This window comes from Odontesthes bonariensis, chromosome 10 (assembly GCF_027942865.1).
Source record: "Odontesthes bonariensis isolate fOdoBon6 chromosome 10, fOdoBon6.hap1, whole genome shotgun sequence".
Taxonomy (NCBI): Eukaryota; Metazoa; Chordata; class Actinopteri; order Atheriniformes; family Atherinopsidae; genus Odontesthes; species Odontesthes bonariensis.
Window position 1 is genome coordinate 4,397,827 of NC_134515.1, and position 25,024 is coordinate 4,422,850.

At 41.6% G+C, this 25,024-nt stretch overlaps 2 protein-coding genes across 3 annotated transcripts; one reads left to right on the top strand and one right to left on the bottom strand.

Annotated features, from left to right (window-relative positions):
• Positions 1–498: 498 nt before the first annotated feature.
• Positions 499–3,896, bottom strand: LOC142390172 (transmembrane protein 272-like). Its single transcript, XM_075475547.1, has 4 exons — positions 3,735–3,896; positions 3,606–3,656; positions 2,124–2,318; positions 499–1,463 (listed from the first exon to the last, which is right to left on the bottom strand). Exons 1-4 carry the CDS (start codon positions 3,796–3,798, stop codon positions 1,171–1,173), a joined length of 603 nt encoding a protein of 200 aa, XP_075331662.1. The 5' UTR covers positions 3,799–3,896; the 3' UTR covers positions 499–1,170.
• A 3,039-nt stretch (positions 3,897–6,935) lies between these two features.
• On the top strand, positions 6,936–25,024 carry renbp (renin binding protein). 2 transcript variants are annotated; one of them, XM_075475994.1, is made up of 11 exons: positions 6,936–7,030; positions 7,824–7,928; positions 8,008–8,083; positions 8,163–8,238; positions 14,353–14,531; positions 15,979–16,206; positions 20,235–20,316; positions 22,201–22,376; positions 22,466–22,597; positions 23,497–23,584; positions 24,229–25,024. In XM_075475994.1, the coding sequence occupies exons 2-11, from the start codon at positions 7,828–7,830 to the stop codon at positions 24,300–24,302; spliced, it is 1,212 nt and encodes a 403-aa protein (XP_075332109.1). In that variant the 5' UTR covers positions 6,936–7,030; positions 7,824–7,827; the 3' UTR covers positions 24,303–25,024. The 2 variants fall into 2 exon arrangements, with proteins under 2 accessions (XP_075332109.1, XP_075332111.1); XM_075475996.1 differs by lacking the exon at positions 6,936–7,030 and adding an exon at positions 7,198–7,259.

A 25,024-nucleotide genomic window follows, 5' to 3' on the forward strand; every position in this document is an offset into this window, starting at 1 on the left:
TTATAAATGGTGCTCTTCTCAGTTCTCTGTTGGTGTAAGGAAATGCAAAAATTTCCCTTTACGGTGTGTCGAAATCAGTGAAAGTGAAGCAAGTCAAGACTTCTGCTTCCAGTCGTGAGTCAGAGCTCTGAGAGTAAACCGTTTGAGTCGTATTTTTATACGTAAGACGGGTGAATCATTCATGTTGTGATCGAGTCTCATCTTGTTCAGCCTCACGAAGCTCCAAGAATTAAAAACTTTACTCATCCCCAAACAGACTTTTTATTGTTACCGTGTAAATTACTGAGGAAAGATAACAAAGTTAAACTAAAAAAAATCATGAAAATCATGAAGTGGAGCAGAAAGACGTGATGTGATGATGACATCACAGGCGGCGTCAGCAGGTCGACAACATGGAGGCAGTTTTACCGCCAAATAAAGTTCGTTTTCATGATGTCTTTGTACGTAAAGTCCAAAAAGGTTGAGACACTATGAAAAAAAAACAATGTTTACTCACAGAAAACAGAGATGACAAAATGTTTAAACTAAGTAGATTTATGGATTATTTAGTTGGGAGTTTTTGATTTTAAATGATTTGAAAAAGAATTTCAGGCTCTGATCCATCTGACCAGAGAAGAGTTTCCCACTCTGCCTCAGTCCATCCTAAACAAGCTTTGGTCCAGAGAAGACGGCAGAGTTCCTGGATCATGTTCACATGTGGCCTCTTCTCTGCCTGATGGAGCTTTTACCTGCATTCCTGGAAGTGTTCCTGGGCCCATGCAGGGATTTCCAGGACAGAATCAGGTCTGTTTTTAATGCAGAGCTGCCTGAGGGCCTGAAGGTCACGGACACAAAATAGATTTGTCAATGAGAGACTCTGCCTCTCTGAGGTGCTCTTTTTATACCAATTAACCTGCAGCATGTTCCTCCAGCAGTTTCTTTGTCGTTCCGCCTACTTTTACAGTGTTTTCTAGGTTCTACTGTGAATAAAATAGATTTGTCAATAAGAGACTCTGCCTCTCTGAGGTGCTCTTTTTTTAATACCAATTAACCTGCAGCATGTTCCTCCAGCTGTTTCTTTGTCGTTCCGCCTACTTTTACAGTGTTTTCTAGGTTCTAATGTGAATAAAATAGATTTGCAGAACATTGTTTTTATTGGATCTTTACACGTTGACTCGACTTTTTTAGAACTCAGGTCGTGAGATATTTGACAAACTTTTCTGTAAATTTCATGCAACCATATAAACAAATGACTGTCATCAGGGTGATTCCGGCAGCCACGAACGCCAGCGCGGTGGTCCAGAAAGCGAACAGGTACACGGTTCTGTTGCAGTATGGTGCAACAGAACCGGTGCTGGTTTGAATATTCCCCAAAGTCAGGTTCTCGCTGATCCTCCAGGTCTGGCTCTGGTTCACCGATGTGTTGATGCTGGTGGTGTTTCTGTCGTAATGAGGTGGATAAATGGAGTAAATCTGGTAACTGCCTGAGAGGGGAGAAACAAAGTGAACAAACGTCATGAGACTTGGAACGTTTCTGCTTTTACGTTCTTACTTTGAGAGAAAAAATTCTATTACAGCTGGGGCTGGGCGAGTTAACTCGTTATTATCACTTTAACTCGCTAATTATTTTATTAATGCAGTTTTTAATTTTTATTTATTTTTTTTTTTCATTTTATTTTTTTGTGGGGGGGGGCTTTTGTGCCTTTAATAGATAGGAAAGTTCATAGAGACAGGAAGCAGAGGACAGAGAGAGGGGGAACGACATGCAGCACCCCTGTTTTATTATTTATTTTATTATTGTAAAAGTCTGTTGCTCACAGGCTTTTATTTTGTAAAAGTCTGTTGCTCACAGGCTTTTATTTTGTAAAAATCTGTTGCTCACAGGCTTTTATTTTGTAAAAATCTGTTGCTGTCTGCTGTGGAACAGGAAAAGAAAGTAATGGCACTTTCATTCATATGGCAGCACATTTAAAATAAAGCTAAATGCTAAAAGCTATACGCTACTTTTGGATTCATTTTTGGATTTTGCGTACAAATGCGATTAATCGTGATTAATCAGGGAAATCATGTGATTAATTAGATTAAACATTTTAATCGTTGCCCAGCCCTAATTACAGCGTTAAATTGGTAATAAAGCGACGAACCGAAGAGGAGCCAGACGAAGAAGAGCAGGGAGAGCGCGATGAGCCACACGATCCAGATGTTGTGGCTCTGAGCTGTCGGACTGAGGAGCTTCGGCAAAGCAAAGGAAGCCATCATCATCAGGGCTCCAATCCCAGACACCATCACATACACTGGGAGAACTGGTGCTGCTGGGCACTCATGCAGGTACACCGTACCTGTTCACAGAGAAGCATTTAGAACACCTGTTTCATCACATGTCGTGTCACGTGAAATACAGTTTGGTGCAAAAGTCTTTAGCCAGCTCTTATTTCTTTGAATATTCCCAGAAATAGATGCAGAAATTTAGTGAAACATGGATAAACACAGAATATAAACCCAGAGTAAAAGGTAAAATACAGTCAGTTCAGTTCTGAGCAGCTTTAAAGTGAATATCCGCTCTGAGCTCCTTTCTCCTCCAGCACAGCCTGAACCCTCTCAGACAGCTTTCTGTCCTTTCTTTAAGGAGTCTTCAGGAACAGTTCTCCAGGCTTCTTGAAGGACATCCCAAAGCTCTTCTTTGGATGTGGGCTGCCTTTTGTTCCCTTCTCTGCCAACATGATCCCACACTGCTTCAGTAATGTTGAGCTCCGGGCTCTGGGGAGGATTCATCCCTCCATCAGACCTGCTGCCACTGATTTTCAGCCCACTTCTTGTGTCCTTTGGCACAGCTCAGCCTTTGCTCCCTGTTTCCCTTCCTTAAGAACGGCTTCCTGACAGCCACCCTTCCATGGAAACTCTAACTATGTAACCCGTCTGTGACCATAACTTGGTTTCTCTCCGAATATAGGTTCAATCTTTAACCTCATTCTCTGAAAATGGAGATTTTTGCCAAATTTCAGTCCAAAGGTCCATTTTCTGACACCATTTTAAAATCAAAACTGAAGAAGAGATGGAAGAAAATGGAAAATGAAAAGGGGCAACTGTCAAACAAACCATGAATGGATAAGCTAACATGATGCTAACCTGGATTTAGGACATATTGAACAACTAACTTTACAACTGGGTCACTACATCAATATTTATGCTTTTTATTTGGTTTTTGGGCTTGAAAGAGATGGAAAAACTCTACTGATGACCCAGTTTCCCTTCCTTAAGAACGGCTTCCTGACAGCCACCCTTCCATGGAGCCCATTTCTGATGAGGCTTGGGCCAACAGCAGATGGATCAGCTGAAGGTCCAGATGCATCTCTCAGCTCCTGTGTCAGGGCTTTGCTGGATGTTTTCCTCTTTCTTAAGGACATCACTTTCAGATCCTGTTCATCTGCTGTAGATAGTTCTTTAGGCCTGACACTTCTTCTTCTGTCCTCCACTTGTCCAGTTTCCTCAAATGTTTTAAGGACACACTGCACACCATGCTGAGATATGCCAAGTTTTCAGCTAACAGAAACAAAGTTGTGCCTAAAGATCCAGTTTAAAATTTGTATGAACAATTCACCTTTAAAACTCCCAGAACATGAACTTACCCAAAGTGATCTGGACAATTGGGAGGGTTACTCCCAGCAGAAGGAGGAATCCTATATGGAGAAGGTTGAAATTCCATGTCAGTAAATCAAGTTGCTGTTCTTCTTTGGTTGATTTTAAACAGGACTCACCTGTGAGGCATGTTCCTGTAAGCAGAGCGCTGCACAGACAGATCAGCCGGAAATCAGCCGCCATCGTGCCTCAGCTCACCAAACTTTGGGGGAAATAAAGCAGACAGAAAAACTCCATAAACTCCAGGTAAAAGTGGGAAGGCAGGATCACACCACCTGCTCTGTTAACTGAGCACCAACACGTCTCAACTCTTCAGGGTGTCGCTGAACAGATGTGTTAACAGGAGTCATTGCAACACCTCCGGAGAGAGCGTGTAAGTCTGGGTTTTCCTCTGCTGAGTCAATGCTGCTGCCGCACACATTAAAACCTGTGAAACAGTCTGTTTTGGGTCTTGCATTGGCGTCCTTCTTCCGTTATCACCCTCTCAGCCTTTGACGTTTGGCCGTAAAGTGGTCCAGAATGCTGAAAATACACCCGGAAATGTCTCACGAACCAATTTAAAGTCTTCGTTCTTTGGACATTGTGACTCTTACCATTGGACTGAAAATACTGTGGATGCTTTTCACCCATCAGAATACATCGGCTGCGTTCGAAACCGCATACTTCTCCTACTACTCATACTAACTTTCTGAGTTAGTATGCGAGTTTGAGTAAGCGAGAAGTTCCCGGATGCATACTAGATTCTCCTAAATGTTGGGTATGCATCATGAGGTTACTACTCATACTCAAACTACCCAAGATGCAACGTAACGTGACGTCGCCGATCGTCATTTCCTGTCAAAACGGCAGTTTCAAGCTAGCTACAACGAGGGTAGGTTCACTTCCTGATTTCAAAACAAAAGCACCAATTGTATCGTAATGGCTTTCCCTATGATAAAAGGCAACGGGTATTTTATTTTGTGAAAATAACCGGAAGTGCGTTGCTCACTACGGCTAGCTTTAGTAGCCTCATGATGCATACCCAACATTTAGGAGAATCTAGTATGCATCCGGGAACTTCTCGCTTACTCAAACTCGCATACTAACTCAAAAAGTTAGTATGAGTAGTAGGAGAAGTATGCGGTTTCGAACACAGCCTGTGACACGCTGAAGAGTTTAACCGCCTGATGCAGCTTCTTGTTCGGGAGGCGCTGACTGTCTCTGACGTCACCGATGTCACCGACAGCCCAAACAACCAATCAGAGAAGGGTTTTGTTGTTGGTTCACATTTCTTTGTTTAAAGATGAATAAATTATAATCTAAGTTAATGACTTCACTGCAGAAAATTAAGCATTTAATTAAGAAAAAAGAACGTTCTGCCGTCTCACGTTAAAGGTGAAATTTGCTTTTCGTGATGCGGAGGTGGTGAATTACTGTGTAGTGGACCTTTAATCAGGGATGGAAGGAACGCTGATGTTAGTTGTTAACAAGTCTGAGCTGCATTTACAAAGATAAGACTTTAAACTAACTGCAACGGGTTTACCTCGTCACTTCTGCCCTCCGCCTTCCTGTCTGCGTCCTGGAAATCGATCTTTTTAAAACATCTTAAAGGACGTCTCAGTCCCTAAAATGCACCCGAAGGAGAGAAGCTGCAGCAGGTGGCGCGTTGAGTGAGGATGCAGGGGTCATATCACTGAATCTGGCTATTACCTGTTCATTTGTTTTCTTCCTTTCTTGTTTATTTCGATGGGGAACAGCTGATCTGACCGGGCCGTGACTGAGTTTTTAATCTGCAGGTGTCGGTCGGGGTATGGTTCCACTTTAAAACGAAAAGCCCTTAAAGTATAAATGTGTTTCCCTTCACAACCCAAGATTTTGTACGGTGGCTCAGACACAACAAAACTGCTGCAAGATGAGAAAACTGTAAGATCGTCGCGACAACAAACTAACGAGAGAGAGTTTTTAAATCAGCCTGAGGGTTCGGCTGAAAACTGAAATTCTACTAAATGTTCTAAAGAGAGTGTTTCACTGTGTTCAGGGAGGATAGAGGCTGCATTTAGTGGTGAGATTCTGCTCCAGTTATGTCCTTTCTGAGTGTATGTATGTGATAAGTGAGAGGATCTTTAAAAAAAAGTTCCAGAAAGACTTAAAATCTAAGTTTACCTTAAAATAAATCTGCAACCTCTGAAAGTCTGTATGTGAAGTGAAGGGCATACATGAAAAATGCCATTCAGTAACTAAAGTAAAGGTATTGTACCTTTAACCCCGAGTACTTTTGAATGCTAACCAAACTAGTTTTAGTGCCTAAACCTAACCAGGAATCTGCGTTCCCTGACCCAGTGCTAGTATTAGCGGTTAGTAGACAGGTTTTATCCTAAACTTAACCAGATATCTTTAATAAATAATGAGGTAACACAGTAGTAGAGCAAAGGACATCAAAAGACATATTTAATAAAGGTTTGATCTCCAGATGTCGAATTTTTGTGTAATATTTAGAGTTTTTTTGGAGAAATTTACACAGACGAGCGTAGATATTTTCAAGGTTTGTCCAAATTTTCTGGAATTTAAAATTTATCCTAAGATTCTATAAGTCTGTTAGGATCTTGAATAAAAAAGAAATGCCCTAAATCTATCAGAAATATTGGCAATATTTGTATATATATATATAGGAACTAAGCCCCAGTTATTTAATGAGTTGAAACACTTCCAGTTTGTTCTTTTTTTTGTTCAAAAGCGATATTTAATAAAGGTTGTACCAGGTTAAACTGTTTATTGGGTCTCATTTATCCTCTTTGGTTGTTTTTTTTTTCAATCTTTTATCTTGCTTTATTTGTGTGTTTGTATCACTTCTTATTAATTGTTATTACTCAGTAACATATGAATAAGATTTACTTCCCTCACAGACTAAATACTATAATATTTAGATTTTTTGGAGAAATTTACACAGACGAGTTTAGATATTTTCAAGGTTTGTTCAATTTTTCTGGAATTTAAAATTTATCCTAAGATTCTTTAAGTCTGTTAAGACCTTGGATAAAAAGAAATGCCCTAAATCTATCAGAAATATTGGCAATATTTGTGTATATATATATATATATATATATATATATATATATATGTATATTTATTTAGTAAGTTTAAACACTTCCAGTTTGTTCTATTTTTTTTTGTTACATACTTTGGTGGGAATATTTTCTTTTTAACTTTGAAACTAAATTATTAATATTCTGAAGTGGTTTATCATTGAATTGATCCATAAAGAGGGTGAAAAGCTAAAAAAGAACCCCATTGGTGGAAGATTGGATCAGGGGGACGGATGCTCTGCTGTGATTGGCTGTCAGGTGTCACTTCCTGCTTTTTGTCACGTGACGAACACAAACAGCATCTGCTGACACACGGGCTGTTTTTCCGCTCTGAGCCTCTCCGGGAGCAGCAGGTAAAAGGGACTCTTTTAATGATTTAATTCCACTGTTTCTAAGTTTAAACACTCCGACATTTAATATATTTAATATATTTAAGAAGGCTTCGTTACGCTCTGTCACGTGACTTAAAGCGCAGGCGTCGTTTCCTCCTTTTATTTGGAGAAAAACTGAAGAAGAGTCGCAAATCTTTGATAGGATTACAGTTTTAAAGCCGAAAGGTTTCTGTCTCCGTTCGGTTTTATGGTGAGAAGTGTGACATGTATTCGAAATAAGACGGCATTGCTCCTCAACAATTATATTTTAATCATAATTAAATAAATAAAACAGAAAAAACTAACAGAAACTGTGTTTAATAACACTTTATATCATTTTACTTGGTAATAAACCCATTCAAAGTGTTTCTGCTGTCAACGAATCTCGTGTTTATGACCAAAACAATTAGAACTAATGTATAGAAACATGTCACGAGACAGCTGTGAAACAACTTAGAGGTACATTTGGGATTTTTCCACTTTGGAAATGACAAATCTATGGAGCCCCTTAAGGGACATGGAGGGATTTTATTATTTTTTTTGCGAGATCTCGCAAAAGTTTTTTTCCCACGTCAGTGAACCGGAAGTAAAACAGACACAGCGATGGAGGAGCCTACCCATCATCCGTGGGAGAAGTTTATTGATTTCTATTTTAGTAGTGGCCTAACATATAAAGACATCAAATCCGTTCTTGCACGTAGACATGGCTACGTTCTTTGCCCTGAGTATTCTTTTCAGATGTCTCTCACTTATGTCATATGTCGCTTTTTTAAAGGAAAATGTCTGCGGTGAAGCTGGAGGAGTGTCGGCAGCACATCAGGGCACAGCTGGACGGCGTGGTGGACTTCTGGCTCAAACACTCCCACGACGCCGTGCACGGGTACTGCAGCTGCACATCTGCACAGCTGTCAGGGCGCAGCCTGCATCCCCCTGACGGAGCGCTCTGGTTCTCGTTTCAGGGGTTTCTTCACCTGCATCGGGCGGGACGGGAAGGTGTACGATGAGCTGAAGTACGTGTGGCTGCAGGGCAGACAGGTTCGTCTCTGCTGCTGTCGTCTGAAAGCGTGTGAATCTCTCCGGGATACGCGCTCATCACTCATTGTGTTTCTCTCAGGTGTGGATGTATTGTCGCCTCTACCGGACCATGGATCGGTTCCGCAGGCCTGAAATCCTGGCAGCAGCTGAAGCTGGTGAGCGTGAACACAGCTCTTATTTTATTTATCTTGGAGGCTTCTTTCTGTCCCAGCAAAAGAAATGTGGCTAAAGAGCCTTCGTCTTTAGGAAAAGCCGGAACATCCACGGTCATTTCTTCTTCCGTTTCCACCCGTTTTCTGCTTCTGTCAAACACCGTAACAGGCGCGGCTGTCAGCAGGCAGTGATAATAATAATAATAATACATTTAATTTTAAAAAAGCGCCTTTTTCAACACTCAAGGACACTTTACAACACATTAAAAAAAAAAAAAAAAAAAAAAAAAAGAGGCTAGAGGGAGAATGCAGCTTGAAACAGATGGGTTTTGAGTTTTGATTTGAAGAGGGGTAAAGAGTCAATGTTGCGGATATCTGGTGGGAGTGAGTTCCAGAGTTGGGGAGCAGAGCGACTGAAAGCTCTGCTCCCCATGGTGCGGAGACGGGCAGAGGGCACTGAGAGGTGGAGGGAGGAGGATGACCTGAGGGAGCGAGATGGGATGACAATGGCGAGGAGATCAGACAGATACGGGGGGGCGAGGTTGTGGATGGCCTTGAATGTGTACAGTAGGGTTTTGAAAGTAATTCTGAATTTGACCGGGAGCCAGTGAAGCTGCTGGAGGACGGGGGTGATATGGTGAAAGGAGGGGGTACTGGTGATGATGCGGGCTGCAGAGTTTTGAACCAGTTGAAGCTTATGAAGGGATTTGTGAGGGACACCGAAAAGGAGTGAGTTGCAATAATCTATGCGGGAGGTGACGAGGCTGTGGACTAGGATAGCAGTGGTGTGAGGAGTGAGAGAGGGGCGGAGACGATTAATGTTACGTAGATGAAAATATGCAGACCGGGTAATGTTATTGATGTGGGAGTGGAAAGAAAGTGTGCTGTCGAGGATGACACCCAGACTCTTAACCTGAGGGGAGGGGGACACGGCGGAGCTGTCTATGGTGAGGGAAAAACTGTCAACTTTGGAAAGGGTGGATTTGGTGCCAACAAGGAGGAGTTCCGTTTTATCACTGTTGAGTTTAAGGAAGTTTGCAGTGAACCAGGATTTAATCTCAGAGAGGCAGTGGGTGAGGGAGGAGGGAGGGAGACTGGCGTCAGGTTTACTGGACAGATAGAGCTGGGTGTCATCCGCGAAGCAGTGGAAATGTATACCAAATTTTCGAAAAATATTGCCAAGTGGGAGGAGGTAGATGATGAAGAGGAGGGGCCCCAGGACGGAGCCCTGGGGAACACCTGAAGTGACAGGGGAGGGCTGAGAGGAGAAGGACTTGAGCTGTATGAACTGAGTGCGGCCTGTGAGGTAGGAGTGAAACCAGTGCAGGGGGGTGCTGGTGATGCCTAAGGAGGAGAGTCTATTGAGGAGGATGGGGTGAGAAATGGTGTCAAAAGCTGCACTTAGATCAAGGAGGATGAGAATGGAGATGAGACCGGAGTCAGCTGCCATGAGGAGGTCGTTGGTGATCTTGATAAGGGCTGTTTCTGTGCTGTGGCATGGACGGAAACCAGACTGGAATTGTTCATAAAGACTGTACTTGGTGAGATGGGAGTGAAGTTGAGAAGCAACAATTTTTTCCAGGATTTTAGAGATGAAAGGAAGGTGAGAAATGGGGCGGAGGTTATTAAAATCGTTGGGGTCTGTACCAGGTTTTTTCAAGAAGGGACTGACAGCTGCAGACTTGAAGAGAGCGGGAACAATTCCAGTGGACAGTGAGGAATGGATGATGGCTGATATGAGGGGAAGCAGAGAGGGAAGGCAGGATTTGACCAGGACTGTAGGGAGGGGGTCAAGAAGACAAGAAGAGGGTTTGGACTTAATGATGAGGTCTGATATTACCGAAGGATGTGGGAGATCAAAGCTGTAAAATGGTTGACAGGGTGGTAGAAGATCAGAGGAGGGGAGGGGAGAGGTAGAGGAGCCTAGGTGCTGGTGGATTTTTTTAACCTTCTCATTGAAAAACAGGAGGAGAGAATTGCAGGTTTCGGAGGAGTAGAGGTGGGGGGGTAGGGAGTCAGGGGGATTAAAGATGCTGTTGAATACGGAAAAAAGAGTCTTGGTGTTGCTTGCATTAGAGCAGATAAGTCCGGAGTAATATTGTGTTTTAGCATGAGAGATGGAGTCCTTGTAAAGAGTGAGCTGAGCTGAGTAAATGTCTTTATGGATGGAGAGACCAGATTTCCTGTATAGTCGTTCAAGCTGTCGATTTTTAGATTTCATGGAGCGAAGATCAGGAGTGAACCAGGGAGCAGACCGAGTAAAGAAAACAGAACGGGATTTGACGGGAGCAAGTGAGTTGAGAATGTTAGTAAGACCATTGTTGTACTGGGTGACAAGAGCATCAGGGGTGGAAGAAGAATCCAGAGTCAGGGTAGCAATATGGGAAGAGAGGGAGTCCAGGTTAATGTCCTTGATGTTGCGGAAAGAGATGACACGGCGTGGTTTGGAAATGGTGAGGCGAAGAGTGACATTAAATGAGAGGAGGAAGTGGTCCGTAATATGGAGTTCATCAGCAGTACAGTTGGAGGGGGTGAGACCAGAGCAGCAAATTAAGTCCAGGGTGTGACCTTTTATGTGTGTGGGGAAGTCAGAGAACTGTTTGAGGCCAAAACTATCAAGTGATGAAGAAAAGTCTATAGTGAGGGGAAGAGCAGTATTGTCCATATGTATGTTGAAATCCCCCAGCAGAATTATATAAGGTGAGAGAGTGGAGAGGTAAGTGAGGAGGGCAGAGAATTCATTTAAAAAGTCTTTGTGAGGCTTAGGGGGACGATAGACTGTGGCAACGATAATGGGGGTGGGTCCAGAAATTTGACAGACAAGGCATTCCAATGAGGAAAGAGGTGGCACAGCCACCGGGAGGACCTTCCACTTCTCGCGGTAAAGAATCGCGAGACCGCCTCCGCGACCCGATCCACGAGGTTTACAGGAGTAAACAAACCCTGGAGGAATAGAGTCATTGAGCTGGGAAAAGTCACCAGGAACTTGCCAAGTCTCATTTAAGCAGAGAAAATCAAACTTATGGTCCGTTAGGATATCCTGGATGAGACGTCCTTTGCCCGTGAGGGAGCGAATGTTCAAGAGACCGAAGTTAACATCGGAGTTGTCATGGCTGAGAGGAGCGTTTACCGACCTAGCCAGGCTGGCTAACACGTTGTGATTAACAGTCCGGTTGGTGTTTCTCGGTGCCTGGCGAGTGGAGGACCAAAAGGAGGTAATCCCTTTGGAGCTGTCAAAGTGGAAGCCCCGCCGAGATCCACGGTGGATGTACCTCCGGCGAGGCAGACGGGCGATGACCGGGTGGAGGTGCAGTGATGCCGGTGGAAATCCGGACCATTGTGAGCGGAGCCTGAGAAGCTCAGCGACCGAATACTGGAGGAGTCCTCCCACGGGTAGATGGAAGAACGATAGGACAGTCCAGACCAGCAAAGACCACACAAAGACATTGATGGCCCACATTATAGAGCGCAGAGGCAACGGTGAGTAGCCGGGTGGTGTGCTGAGGAGATAGGCAGCGTTTGCCAGCTAAAGCAGAAGCACGGAGTGATGACAGCACAAATGAGGATCATCAAACAAAAGAGAGGATTAAAATACCATTTTGAGTTGAAAAAACAAAAAACCCAAAAACGGTCAATTAGTGGCTGGAGTGCCGTAAAAACACGATTTTTAAGAGAAGAGTTGCGGGTGAGCAGCGGCAACAAAACACGCCAGCGTTCACTCAGCCCGGAGCACTTGTGAATAATCAGATACGAAGGGAGAGAAAATAGGGCATAAATACTTGGGTTTTAGGGACCACTTGGGTGGTCACATTGTTTTTTTACCAGTTCTCAGTCGTCAGTCAATCGGTGATGAACTATATTTTTGACGTTTTGGACCTTTTTGTACTGCATAAACCAGAAACCCCCACAGTGCGTCAAGTGACTATTTGAGTTATGTTTAATTTTAGTTTGGTCACCTTTAAGTCAAAAGTTTTTTCTATTGTTTTCATAGACAAACAGTCACTCCAATGACTTTCAACCCAGTTATCTCGGCATCTTAATTTGATCGCGAGTAATCCGATCCGGTCCATTGTGTCTACATGCACTTAATAACTCAGTCTGATTGTAATTTAGCCAATAATTCGATCCTTTCAGTGCCATGTGACCCCACTGACTGATTCCTGGAAGTGTTCCTGGGCCCAGGCAGGGATTTCCAGGACAGAATCAGGTCTGTTTTTAATGCAGAGCTGCCCGAGGGCCTGAAGGTCACAGACAGCCAGGACTGTTTTCCCCCAGATCTCTGAATCTTTAGATATGTTCTGTAGACACAGATTTTTGTAGCTTGCTGAACCTTTACTTCTGAGATATTATGCCTCTTAAGGTGCTCTTTTTTTTTCTTAGCTGTTGCTAATTAACCTGATAAGTTGCATCGTGTTCCTCCGGCTGCTTACTTTTCCACTCTTTCGTTGCCCTTGTTCCAACTTTTTCGAGGCGTGTTGCTGCCGTCAGACTCAAACTGAGCTCGTATTTTCCTTGAAATTGTAAAAATGTCAAACTTTTAACCTTTTTATATGTTTTCTATGTTCTGTTATTAATGAAATGTTGGTTTATGATGGTTTTATTCCTCATGTGGTCATCACTGCCGGCCTCAGCTTTGACGGCCTGGATGTTTAGCTGAATTTTCACACATCCACAGATCTGAAACAGATGGTGCAACACACTGTTCTTTGTTGACTTTAGTGATTAATCACAGTTGTGATAATGTTTGCTCTGTTCTCACCTGACCGGAGCTAAGAGCAGCCATGCTTTTAGCCCGATAACCTTAAACAGGTGATGTTAGCTTAAAAAGCTTTAAAAAGAAAAAGAGTTGTCAGCACTGGACAAAGAGCAGCACATTAGGGAAGCACACAAGGAAACATCAGCATAAAAGTGAGCGAAGCAGAATCATTCTGGAAAAAGGAATCCGTCATAGTCATAGTCTTCTGACCCCATCCGGCTGTATTTACTAGTTTAAAAAGTTCTGCATGGTGTGTTTAATGCACATAAAAGTTTAATATAATCATTTGGAAATGATTGAAACCCATTGTTTGCTTGAAAATAAAAGATTTTGAAACAAAACTGCATGCTACCAGCCGGAAAACTTGCTTATCTTAGCAAGACGATGCACGAATTTATGTTTTTGTGTTGTGTTTTCTCTAGGGCTGGGCAACGATTAAAGTGTTTAATCTAATTAATCACATGATTTCCGTGATTAATCACGATTAATCGCATTTGTACGCAGAATCCAAAAATGAATCCAAAAGTAGCGTATAGCTTTTAGCATTTAGCTTTATTTTAAATGTGCTGCCATATGAATGAAAGTGCCATAACATTTGTTGTGCAAACACACTTTTAACATCAGCATCTTTCTGTAGTTTTTATGTAGAAGCCTCGCTCCACTGTCTGTTTCCTTGAATGACTTGCTGCTATCAGTTGTGTGTTTTGCCTTTAAGTGATATTTTAGACTGGAACTACTACGCTGAGAAGACAATTCAACTTGGCAGTGTTTACAGATGACTTTGGTTCTGTCGACTCCGCCGTCTGGAAGAACTTTAAAATGAAAATGGCCGAGTAAAAGTTCCGTACCCTTCTCCATGTTTGGTGGATCCGCCGATTACTTTCTTTTCCGGTTCCTTTACAAAATAAAAGCCTGTGAGCAACAGACTTTTACAATAATAAAATAAATTAAAAAAATAATTATAATAATTTTTTTTTAAACTGCGTTAATGTGCGATAAAATATTTATCGGCGTTAAATAATTAACGAGTTAACGCAGTAATAACAAGTTAACTCACCCAGCCCTAGTTTAATGCAAATAAAAGTTTAATCTAATAATTTGGAAATGATTGAAACCCATTGTTTGCTTGAAAATAGAAGATTTTAAAACAAAACTGCATGCTACCAACTGGAAAACTTGCTTATCTTAGCAAGACGATGCACAAATTCATGTTTTTCTGTTGTGTTTTCTCAACGAAGTGAGGGATCTATTTTAAGAGGTGGATTAAAGCATTGCTGTTTCTCTAAAAAAAAAGAGCTTCGTACTGATTGCCCACACTGATGCGTTTGATGGTAAATTATCGTGATATGTTTGCATTTCAGGAGGAGCGTTCCTGAGGAAGTTTGCTCGTGTGTCCAGCAGCAGTGGTCAGTGGAAATGTGCCTTCTGCTTAACAAGAGATGGTAAAGCAGTCAAAGTTCAGAGGACCATATTCAGTGAGTGTTTCTACATCCTGGCCATGGATGAACTGAGCAGGGTCACCGGTGACAAGGACATGCAGGTATGAAGAAATATACTCAAATACGGAATAATGATAAACTTTAAATATACTTAACATATTTACAAGCTGCCTTACTTAGTAGGCCTCCAAAATTCAGCATAAATCAGTGAAAAAAAGCGGATATCAGTGTTACATACGTCCACAAAGAGCTATAATGGGCCCAGTGTTGAGCTCTGGGGGACACCACAGGAAACAGAAGGTCCTGAGCTTGAAAATTCAAGCTTGAAAGTGCAAGTGGAACACATCAAATCGATACCACAGTTCTGTTTAAAAGTCTCATTTCTTTATATTTTCCCTCCAAGCAGCCAGAAGTGTCCTGATCAACAGTTCTCCAGCTTTCTGAAGCTCTTTCAGAGTTTTTCTTTGGACACTTTCTGTTGCTTCCCTCATCTTCAGTCCTTGTACCTGAGCATCTTCACAGGAATGTGTTTTCTCTTTGTTAAGCCACTTAACTCTGAGCTATGAACCATTCAGGCAGGAAAAAGGCTCCTAAGTCAAGGGATGAACCAGTGTTGTGTCCACACAGAACAGACAACTTAGCAAAGAAGCCGTTTTAAACTGGATTTTTAGGCACTTTGTTCCCAGCAGCCTGTCACAGAGACACATCATTTGTTCCCATTTCTTTACCTGCATCTGTGAAAAACAGCTTCATAGTTTCAACTTTTTTGTACATTTACGTTTAAAACTACTTTCAGTTACCAAAAGAGTCAAATTAATACATGAAATTCAGTTTAAAAAAAATCCTAATCCCAAAATAATGAACGTTATCGCATCTAAAAGTAGAAAAGTAGGAAAAAAACAGACAATAATAAGAATAATATGTTATTCAACATCAAGAAAAGTAAATAAGATTCAATTTAAAGCTTAAAAAAGGAATATAAGATATAATCTAATGACTAATTATGGAACAATTAATATAAATGAAATGATTAAACTGTTTTATGCCACCAGAAATGAATAGTCTAGAAGCTCTTTGTGGGTTTTAGGCTGGAATTAAGATTTGTTCCCATTTCTTTAGCTGCATGTGTGAAAAACAGCAAAGATGACACAGTGTGACAGACAGAAAACAGGATTTCTGCAGCAACAAGGTGATTCCCAAAGAGCTGTTAGCTGAAAACTTGGCATATTTCAGCATGGTGTGCAGTGTGTCCTTAAAACATTTGAGGAAACTGGACAAGTGGAGGACAGAAGAAGAAGTGTCAGGCCTAAAGAACTATCTCCAGCAGATGAACAGGATCTGAAAGTGATGTCCTTAAGAAAGAGGAAAACATCCAGCAAAGACCTGACACAGGAGCTGAGAGATGCATCTGGACCTTCAGCTGATCCATCTGCTGTTGGCCCAAGCCTCATCAGAAATGGGCTCCATGGAAGGGTGGCTGTCAGGAAGCCGTTCTTAAGGAAGGGAAACAGGGAGAACACCATCTCTGACAGCTCTGCTGTGTTCCAGGTGGAGGCCGAGCAGATGATGGAGCAGCTGATCCACTGGGTCCGGGTGGACCCGTCCGGCCTGGGTCGGCCGCAGCTTCCGGGAGAAGCTCCCACCAACAGCATGGCGACTCCCATGATGCTGCTGTGTCTGGTGCAGCAGCTGACTGAAGGCCGAGGGCCGGAGGTGGTGCAGAAGTACAGAGAGCTGGGAAGCTGGTGCGTGCAGCAGATTCTGCGTCACATCCAGGTTTGTGGATGCAGAAAACTCCACGGATTCAGATCATTCAGGATGTGGAGAGAGTTAAAACTTTAAGGTTTGAGTATCTGGTGAAAGACTTTGGCTGTGTTCGAAACCGCATACTACATACTGCATACTGCATACTACATACTGCATACTACATACTACATACTGCATACTGCATACTACAATACTGCATACTACATACTACATACTACATACTGCATACTACATACTGCATACTGCATACTACATACTGCATACTACATACTGCATACTGCATACTACATACTACATACTGCATACTACATACTGCATACTACATACTACATACTGCATACTACATACTACATACTGCATACTACAATACTGCATACTACATACTACATACTGCATACTGCATACTACATACTGCATACTACGTACTACATACTACATACTACATACTGCATACTGCATACTGCATACTACAATACTGCATACTACATACTACATACTACATACTACATACTGCATACTACATACTACATACTGCATACTACATACTACATACTGCATACTACATACTCATCGATCAGACAGAATGCAGAGCGTTTACCCACAATGCTTTTCGCTCCTACCCGAGCTGAAATCAGCCGGCCTGAAGCTGATTTCGCTTAAGCTCTAAACTCTGTAAACTTTAGCAACATTTGAAACATTTTCAGGTGAGAAAGTAGTCGTTTAGATCCCCAACGTGTTGAAAACCTGACAAAATACCGGCTATTTACAATTTTGTTCCCACGAATTCGGCGCTACTAAAGCTAGCCGCAGTGAGCAACGCACTTCCGGTTATTTTCACAAAATAAAATACCCGTTGCCTTTTATCACAGGGAAAGCCATTACGATACAATTGGTGCTTTTGTTTTGAAAACAGGAAGTGAACCTACCCTCGTTGTAGCTAGCTTGAAACTGCCGTTTTGACAGGAAATGACGATCGGCGACGTCACGTTGCGTTGCATCTTGGGTAGTTTGAGTATGAGTAGTAACCTCATGATGCATACCCAACATTTCGGAGAATCTAGTATGCATCCGGGAACTTCTCGCTTACCTAAACTCACATACTAACTCAAAAAGTTAGTAGGAGTAGTAGGAGAAGTAGTATGTATGCGGTTTCGAACACAGCCACTGATTTTCAGCCGGTTGTTTCTGAAAATGTGTTTGTATTGTCTCACATCTCATGAGGGCAGTTTCAGAGGTTTGTTGAAGCGCTTCTTTTAACTTTATAATGAGGTTATTTCCTCCATCTGGTTCAGAGGCTGATGGTTTTACGTCTGCTCTGTGTCAGAATGTTTCTCTGTCAGCTGTTTAACTCTTTAGCTGTTTAACTCTTTAGCTGTTTAACTCTTTAGCTGTTTAACTCTTTAGCTGTTTCACTCTTTAGCTGTTTAACTCTTCAGCTGTTTAACTCTTTAGTTGTTTAACTCTTTAGCTGTTTAACTCTTTAACTGTTTAACTCTTTAGTTGTTTCACTCTTTAGTTGTTTAACTCTTTAGCTGTTTCACTCTTTAGTTGTTTAACTCTTTAGCTGTTTAACTCTTTAGCTGTTTAACTCTTTAGCTGTTTCACTCTTTAGCTGTTTCACTCTTTAGTTGTTTAACTCTTCAGCTGTTTCACTCTTTAGTTGTTTAACTCTTTAGCTGTTTAACTCTTTAGCTGTTTCACTCTTTAGCTGTTTAACTCTTTAGCTGTTTAACTCTTTAGCTGTTTCACTCTTTAGTTGTTTAACTCTTCAGCTGTTTCACTCTTTAGTTGTTTAACTCTTTAGCTGTTTCACTCTTTAGTTGTTTAACTCTTTAGCTGTTTCACTCTTTAGTTGTTTCACTCTTTAGCTGTTTCACTCTTTAGTTGTTTAACTCTTTAGCTGTTTCACTCTTTAGTTGTTTAACTCTTTAGCTGTTTCACTCTTTAGCTGTTTCACTCTTTAGTTGTTTAACTCTTTAGCTGTTTCACTCTTTAGTTGTTTAACTCTTTAGCTGTTTAACTCTTTAGTTGTTTAACTCTTTAGCTGTTTAACTCTTTAGCTGTTTCACTCTTTAGCTGTTTAACTCTTTAGTTGTTTCACTCTTTAGCTGTTTCACTCTTTAGCTGTTTCACTCTTTAGTTGTTTAACTCTTTAGCTGTTTCACTCTTTAGTTGTTTAACTCTTTAGCTGTTTAACTCTTTAGTTGTTTAACTCTTTAGCTGTTTAACTCTTTAGCTGTTTCACTCTTTAGTTGTTTAACTCTTTAGCTGTTTCACTCTTTAGTTGTTTCACTCTTTAGCTGTTTCACTCTTTAGTTGTTTAACTCTTTAGCTGTTTCACTCTTTAGCTGTTTCACTCTTTAGTTGTTTAACTCTTTAGCTGTTTCACTCTTTAGTTGTTTAACTCTTTAGCTGTTTAACTCTTTAGTTGTTTAACTCTTTAGCTGTTTAACTCTTTAGCTGTTTCACTCTTTAGTTGTTTAACTCTTTAGCTGTTTCACTCTTTAGTTGTTTAACTCTTTAGCTGTTTAACTCTTTAGTTGTTTAACTCTTTAGTTGTTTAACTGTTTAGCTGTTTCACTCTTTAGCTGTTTAACTGTTTAGTTGTTTAACTCTTTAGTTGTTTAACTCTTTAGCTGTTTAACTCTTTAGCTGTTTCACTCTTTAGTTGTTTAACTCTTTAGCTGTTTAACTCTTTAGCTGTTTAACTCTTTAGTTGTTTAACTCTTTAGCTGTTTCACTCTTTAGCTGTTTAACTCTTTAGCTGTTTCACTCTTTAGCTTTTTCACTCTTTAGCTGTTTAACTCTTTAGCTGTTTAACTCTTTAGTTGTTTAACTCTTTAGCTGTTTCACTCTTTAGTTGTTTAACTCTTTAGCTGTTTAACTCTAGCTGTTTAACTCTTTAGTTGTTTAACTCTTTAGTTGTTTAACTCTTTAGCTGTTTAACTCTTTAGTTGTTTCACTCTTTAGTTGTTTCACTCTTTAGTTGTTTAACTCTTTAGTTGTTTAACTCTTTAGTTGTTTCACTCTTTAGTTGTTTAACTCTTTAGTTGTTTAACTCTTTAGCTGTTTCACTCTTTAGCTGTTTAACTCTTTAGCTGTTTAACTCTTTAGCTGTTTAACTCTTTAGTTGTTTAACTCTTTAGCTGTTTAACTCTTTACTTGTTTCACTCTTTAGCTGTTTAACTCTTTAGCTGTTTAACTCTTTAGCTGTTTAACTCTTTAGTTGTTTAACTCTTTAGCTGTTTAACTCTTTAGTTGTTTAACTCTTTAGCTGTTTCACTCTTTAGTTGTTTAACTCTTTAGCTGTTTAACTCTTTAGTTGTTTCACTCTTTAGTTGTTTCACTCTTTAGTTGTTTAACTCTTTAGTTGTTTAACTCTTTAGTTGTTTAACTCTTTAGCTGTTTAACTCTTTAGCTGTTTCACTCTTTAGCTGTTTAACTCTTTAGCTGTTTCACTCTTTAGCTTTTTCACTCTTTAGCTGTTTAACTCTTTAGCTGTTTAACTCTTTAGTTGTTTAACTCTTTAGCTGTTTAACTCTTTAGCTGTTTAACTCTTTACTTGTTTCACTCTTTAGCTGTTTCACTCTTTAGCTGTTTAACTCTTTAGCTGTTTAACTCTTTAGTTGTTTAACTCTTTAGCTGTTTCACTCTTTACTTGTTTCACTCTTTAGTTGTTTAACTCTTTAGCTGTTTCACTCTTTAGCTGTTTAACTCTTTAGCTGTTTAACTCTTTAGCTGTTTAACTCTTTACTTGTTTCACTCTTTAGCTGTTTAACTCTTTAGCTGTTTCACTCTTTAGCTGTTTAACTCTTTACTTGTTTCACTCTTTAGCTGTTTCACTCTTTAGCTGTTTCACTCTTTAGCTGTTTAACTCTTTAGTTGTTTAACTCTTTAGCTGTTTAACTCTTTCGCTGTTTAACTCTTTAGCTGTTTAACTCTTTAGTTGTTTAACTCTTTAGCTGTTTAACTCTTTAGTTGTTTAACTCTTTAGTTGTTTAACTCTTTAGCTGTTTAACTCTCTGAACCTATTACAGAGAGCTGGCACAGCTATTTTAGAGAACGTGTCGGTGGACGGAGCCGAGCTGCCAGGGTGTCTGGGCCGGCTGCAGAACCCAGGTAACACCCCGCTGACCGCTGACCGGTCGGATCCTGTTTTTAGCTGCTTACCTCAGCATATGTCCCTCTTGCCTGGCCTTCCTCACATGCTTCCTCACATGCTTCCTCACATGCTTCCTCACATGCTTCCTCACATGCTTCCTCACACGCTTCCTCACACCCTTCCTCACACGCTTCCTCACACGCTTCCTCACACGCTTCCTCACACGCTTCCTCACACGCTTCCTCACACGCTTCCTCACATGCTTCCTTACATGCTTCCTGACATGCTTCCTCACATGCTTCCTCACATGCTTCCTCACATGCTGCCTCACATGCTTCCTCACATGCTTCCTCACACGCTTCCTCACATGCTTCCTCACATGCTTCCTCACACGCTTCCTCACACTCTTCCTCACATGCTGCCTCACACGCTTCCTCACATGCTGCCTCACATGCTTCCTCACATGCTTCCTCACACGCTTCCTCACATGCTTCCTCACACGCTTCCTCACATGCTTCCTCACATGCTTCCTCACACTCTTCCTCACACTCTTCCTCACACGCTTCCTCACACGCTTCCTCACACTCTTTCTCACATGCTTCCTTACATGCTTCCTGACATGCTTCCTCACACGCTTCCTCACACTCTTCCTCACACGCTTCCTCACACTCTTCCTCACACGCTTCCTCACATGCTTCCTCACACGCTTCCTCACATGCTTCCTTACATGCTGCCTCACATGCTGCCTCACATGCTTCCTCACATGCTTCCTCACACGCTTCCTCACACTCTTCCTCACACTCTTCCTCACACGCTTCCTCACACTCTTCCTCACACGCTTCCTCACACTCTTCCTCACACTCTTCCTCACACGCTTCCTCACACTCTTCCTCACACTCTTCCTCACACGCTTCCTCACACTCTTCCTCACACGCTTCCTCACATGCTTCCTCACACGCTTCCTCACATGCTGCCTCACATGCTGCCTCACATGCTTCCTCACACGCTTCCTCACACTCTTCCTCACACGCTTCCTCACACGCTTCCTCACACGCTTCCTCACACTCTTCCTCACACGCTTCCTCACACTCTTCCTCACATGCTTCCTCACACTCTTCCTCACACGCTTCCTCACACTCTTCCTCACACTCTTCCTCACACTCTTCCTCACATGCTTCCTCACATGCTTCCTCACATGCTTCCTCACACGCTTCCTCACACGCTTCCTCACACGCTTCCTCACACTCTTCCTCACACGCTTCCTCACACGCTTCCTCACACTCTTCCTCACACTCTTCCTCACACTCTTCCTCACATGCTTCCTCACATGCTTCCTCACACGCTTCCTCACACGCTTCCTCACACGCTTCCTCACACGCTTCCTCACACGCTTCCTCACACTCTTCCTCACACGCTTCCTCACACGCTTCCTCACACTCTTCCTCACACTCTTCCTCACACGCTTCCTCACACTCTTCCTCACACGCTTCCTCACACTCTTCCTCACACGCTTCCTCACATGCTTCCTCACATGCTTCCTCACATGCTTCCTTACATGCTGCCTCACATGCTTACGCACATGCTTCCTCACATGCTGCCTCACATGCTTCCTCACATGCTTCCTCACACGCTTCCTCACACTCTTCCTCACACTCTTCCTCACACGCTTCCTCACACTCTTCCTCACATGCTTCCTCACATGCTTCCTCACACTCTTCCTCACACGCTTCCTCACACTCTTCCTCACACGCTTCCTCACACTCTTCCTCACACTCTTCCTCACACTCTTCCTCACACTCTTCCTCACACTCTTCCTCACATGCTTCCTCACATGCTTCCTCACACGCTTCCTCACACGCTTCCTCACACGCTTCCTCACACGCTTCCTTTCGCTGACTCAGGCCACGCCCTGGAGGCCGGCTGGTTCCTGCTCCAGCACAGCGCGGAGGGGCCCGACGGGGAGCTCCAGAGGACCGCCATCGACAAGTTCGTGGAACTTCCTCATCGGCGCGGCTGGGACAAAGAGCACGGCGGCCTGTTCTACTTCCTGGATGTGGACGGTCACTGTCCAACGCAGGTCCAGCACACATCTGCACACGTGTGGATACAGTTTTCCCTATAATGCTCTAAATGAGACGGACTGAAGTGGTTTGTGTGTCCTGGCAGCTGGAGTGGAGCATGAAGCTGTGGTGGCCTCACTGCGAGGCGCTCATCGCTTTCCTCATGGCCTACAGCCAGACCAAGAAGCCCGAGCTGCTGGAGACATTCTTCCAGGTGTACGAATACACCTTCAGCCACGTGAGTGGACACAGCTGTGCTTTCTCACCCCTTATTAGAACCCGTTAAGATGCTGAGAGTGTAAAACCTGAAGGTTTTTCTGACAAACGAGACAAAAATAAGAGAACAAACCTTTCTTTTTATCTAAACTCTGACCAGATATCTTTTTAATTATGACAGTTCTGACTCGACTCTCAGATATTGCTTCTGTTTTAATGTGTTACAGATTATTTTTCCAGAGATTTTTTAGATTAACCACATTTTCTGAGCTGTTTATCCAGATAGAAACATCAAGCCTGGCTCGTAACAGTCAAACTGTTAAAGCCGGATTAAAGTAAATGATATGAAACACGTCCTTTATAACTGGAAGACAAAGTCCCAAATTAAACTCCTCAGGATGTAGTATTTACATCGACAAACTGCAGCATTTTGGGAGTTTTCCTTCAGCTCAGCTTCTGATTTTTATGAAAATGGCTGTTTTAGGAGAGAGAGTCCATCCCTAAAAATCAATGTTGTTGCTAATCATTGACATATCCCAGACCATAATTATCCTTATTCAATAATTCCACTTTGCATTCCATATTTTGAAAATACTGGCACCTAAAGGGTTCAAATTTGGGCTAAAAAGTTCGAATGGGCATTTAAAGGGTTAATTTTTCAAAAATAATTGAAAACTTGGTAGTTATGAACAGAACTGAAGTGGAATAAAAGATTATGAAAAAAAAGTGGAAAGGAATACTAATATATGATGTTTTTAGGTCGTTTTAAAAGGGAACAAAAGTGTCCCTTTTCAGAAATTAAGGAGTTTTTTTTCTACACAATGAAAAATTGTATACGATGTGTGTTTGTTTCCTGGTTGAATTAAAGTTGAATGATGTAACAGCAGCCCAGATGTAATCAGCGTTTCTGATTCCGTGCAGTTTCCCGACGCTGAGAGCGGCGAATGGTTTGGGTATCTGACACAAGAAGGGAAAGTGGCGTTGGATTTTAAAGGAGGCCCCTTTAAAGGTAAGAAGCTTACAACTGTTGCTAAAACCATTTTTCATTTAAAAAAAAACTGCTCACAGAATTGTTTGTTTTATACTTGAAGTAGACGAAAGGTTCCAAAAACAGTTGGTAAGGTGCTTGTTTATTGTTGTTACATCACTTCCTGTTTTTAAAAACCCTTTAACAACTAAAACCCATTACAGCCACTGGATATATATATAAAAAAAATTGAAAAAATATAGAAAAAATTAAAGAAAAGTTTTTGTTTTTTTAATCAGGCATAACAAAAAAAATTTAAATGCCTAAAAATCAATGTTGTTGCTAATCATTAACATATCCTAGACCATAATTATCCCCACCCAATAATTCCACTTTGCATTCCATATTTTGAAAATACTGGCACGTAAAGGCTTAAAATTTGAGCTAAAAAGTTTAAATTGGCATCTATATACACATATACATATGATATATATATATATATATATATATATATATACATGTATGTGCATACATATATATATGCATCCTCCTCGACTGAATTATCTAACAAATGTGATTTATCGTGACAAAATACAGAAGAAAGGCTCCAAACTGTCGACACAATTCATTTCATAATTCTTTTTTACTCATTTGTGAAATATTGGTGTGTTTCCTGTCTTCTTCAGGGTTCTTCCACGTGCCTCGCTGCCTGTACATGTGCGAACGTATTCTGGACGACCTGCTGCCGAAAAAGGACTGAAAGCTCTGATTTCCACGTTCTCTTAAAGAGTCGAGTCTGATTTTAGCGTCCGTGCACTAAATCAATCCACCGAAAAAAAAAAAAAAAATCACATTTCAAGCAAAATTGCACAAATTTGATCTGATTTTTGGTTGCAGAGTTTCATTTTTCATCTCTTAACAAACATCCAGTCACTGAGTAGCTCATGAAGATTGGAAGTCAGATTACAGCAGTGCTGCTGAATAAGATCCTGGTGCTTTTATCACTTTGCACCCGCCTAAAGTTCTGTTTCTTCCTCTCTGAAAGCCTTTCTGAGCTGCTCAGTGACTCAGATCGCCAAAGAACTCCAGGATCGGTATCAGAGCTGCCGTCTACACACCTGTTAGATTCAAATCTTTGCTTGGCTGCATGTCTGTGAGCGACGGAAACGACTCCATTCAGGCACAAGAAGGACCCAAAAGGACCCAACAGGACCCAAAAGAACCTTTATGCTGCAAGCCGACACTTTAATGCCATCAACACACACTCGAAATGTTAAAATGTGCCTTCTCTCAGATGTTTATCCTCTCTTTATATTCATTCCAGTTTATAATGACTTCAGTTACTTTCTAAAGTACTTTCTGATTTTAAAAAGGGAACCATAATCCATTTATCCCAAGTTATCCAATCTGAGCATCTGTAGAAGTCAGCAAATGAATTGTTCTTTGAAATGTTACAACTGATGATTAAATACGTCATATTCA

Coding starts and splice junctions, on each gene's coding strand:
- LOC142390172 (XM_075475547.1), bottom strand. CDS start 3,798: ATGGCGGCTGATTTCCGGCTGATCTGTCTGTGCAGCGCTCTGCTTACA. Junction 3,657..3,734: donor TACAGGAACATGCCTCACAG/GTGAGTCCTGTT, acceptor TTCTCCATATAG/GATTCCTCCTTCTGCTGGGA. Junction 1,464..2,123: donor CTTCGTCTGGCTCCTCTTCG/GTTCGTCGCTTT, acceptor CTCCCCTCTCAG/GCAGTTACCAGATTTACTCC.
- renbp (XM_075475994.1), top strand. CDS start 7,828: ATGTCTGCGGTGAAGCTGGAGGAGTGTCGGCAGCACATCAGGGCACAG. Junction 14,532..15,978: donor CCGGTGACAAGGACATGCAG/GTATGAAGAAAT, acceptor GCTGTGTTCCAG/GTGGAGGCCGAGCAGATGAT. Junction 22,598..23,496: donor ACGAATACACCTTCAGCCAC/GTGAGTGGACAC, acceptor GATTCCGTGCAG/TTTCCCGACGCTGAGAGCGG.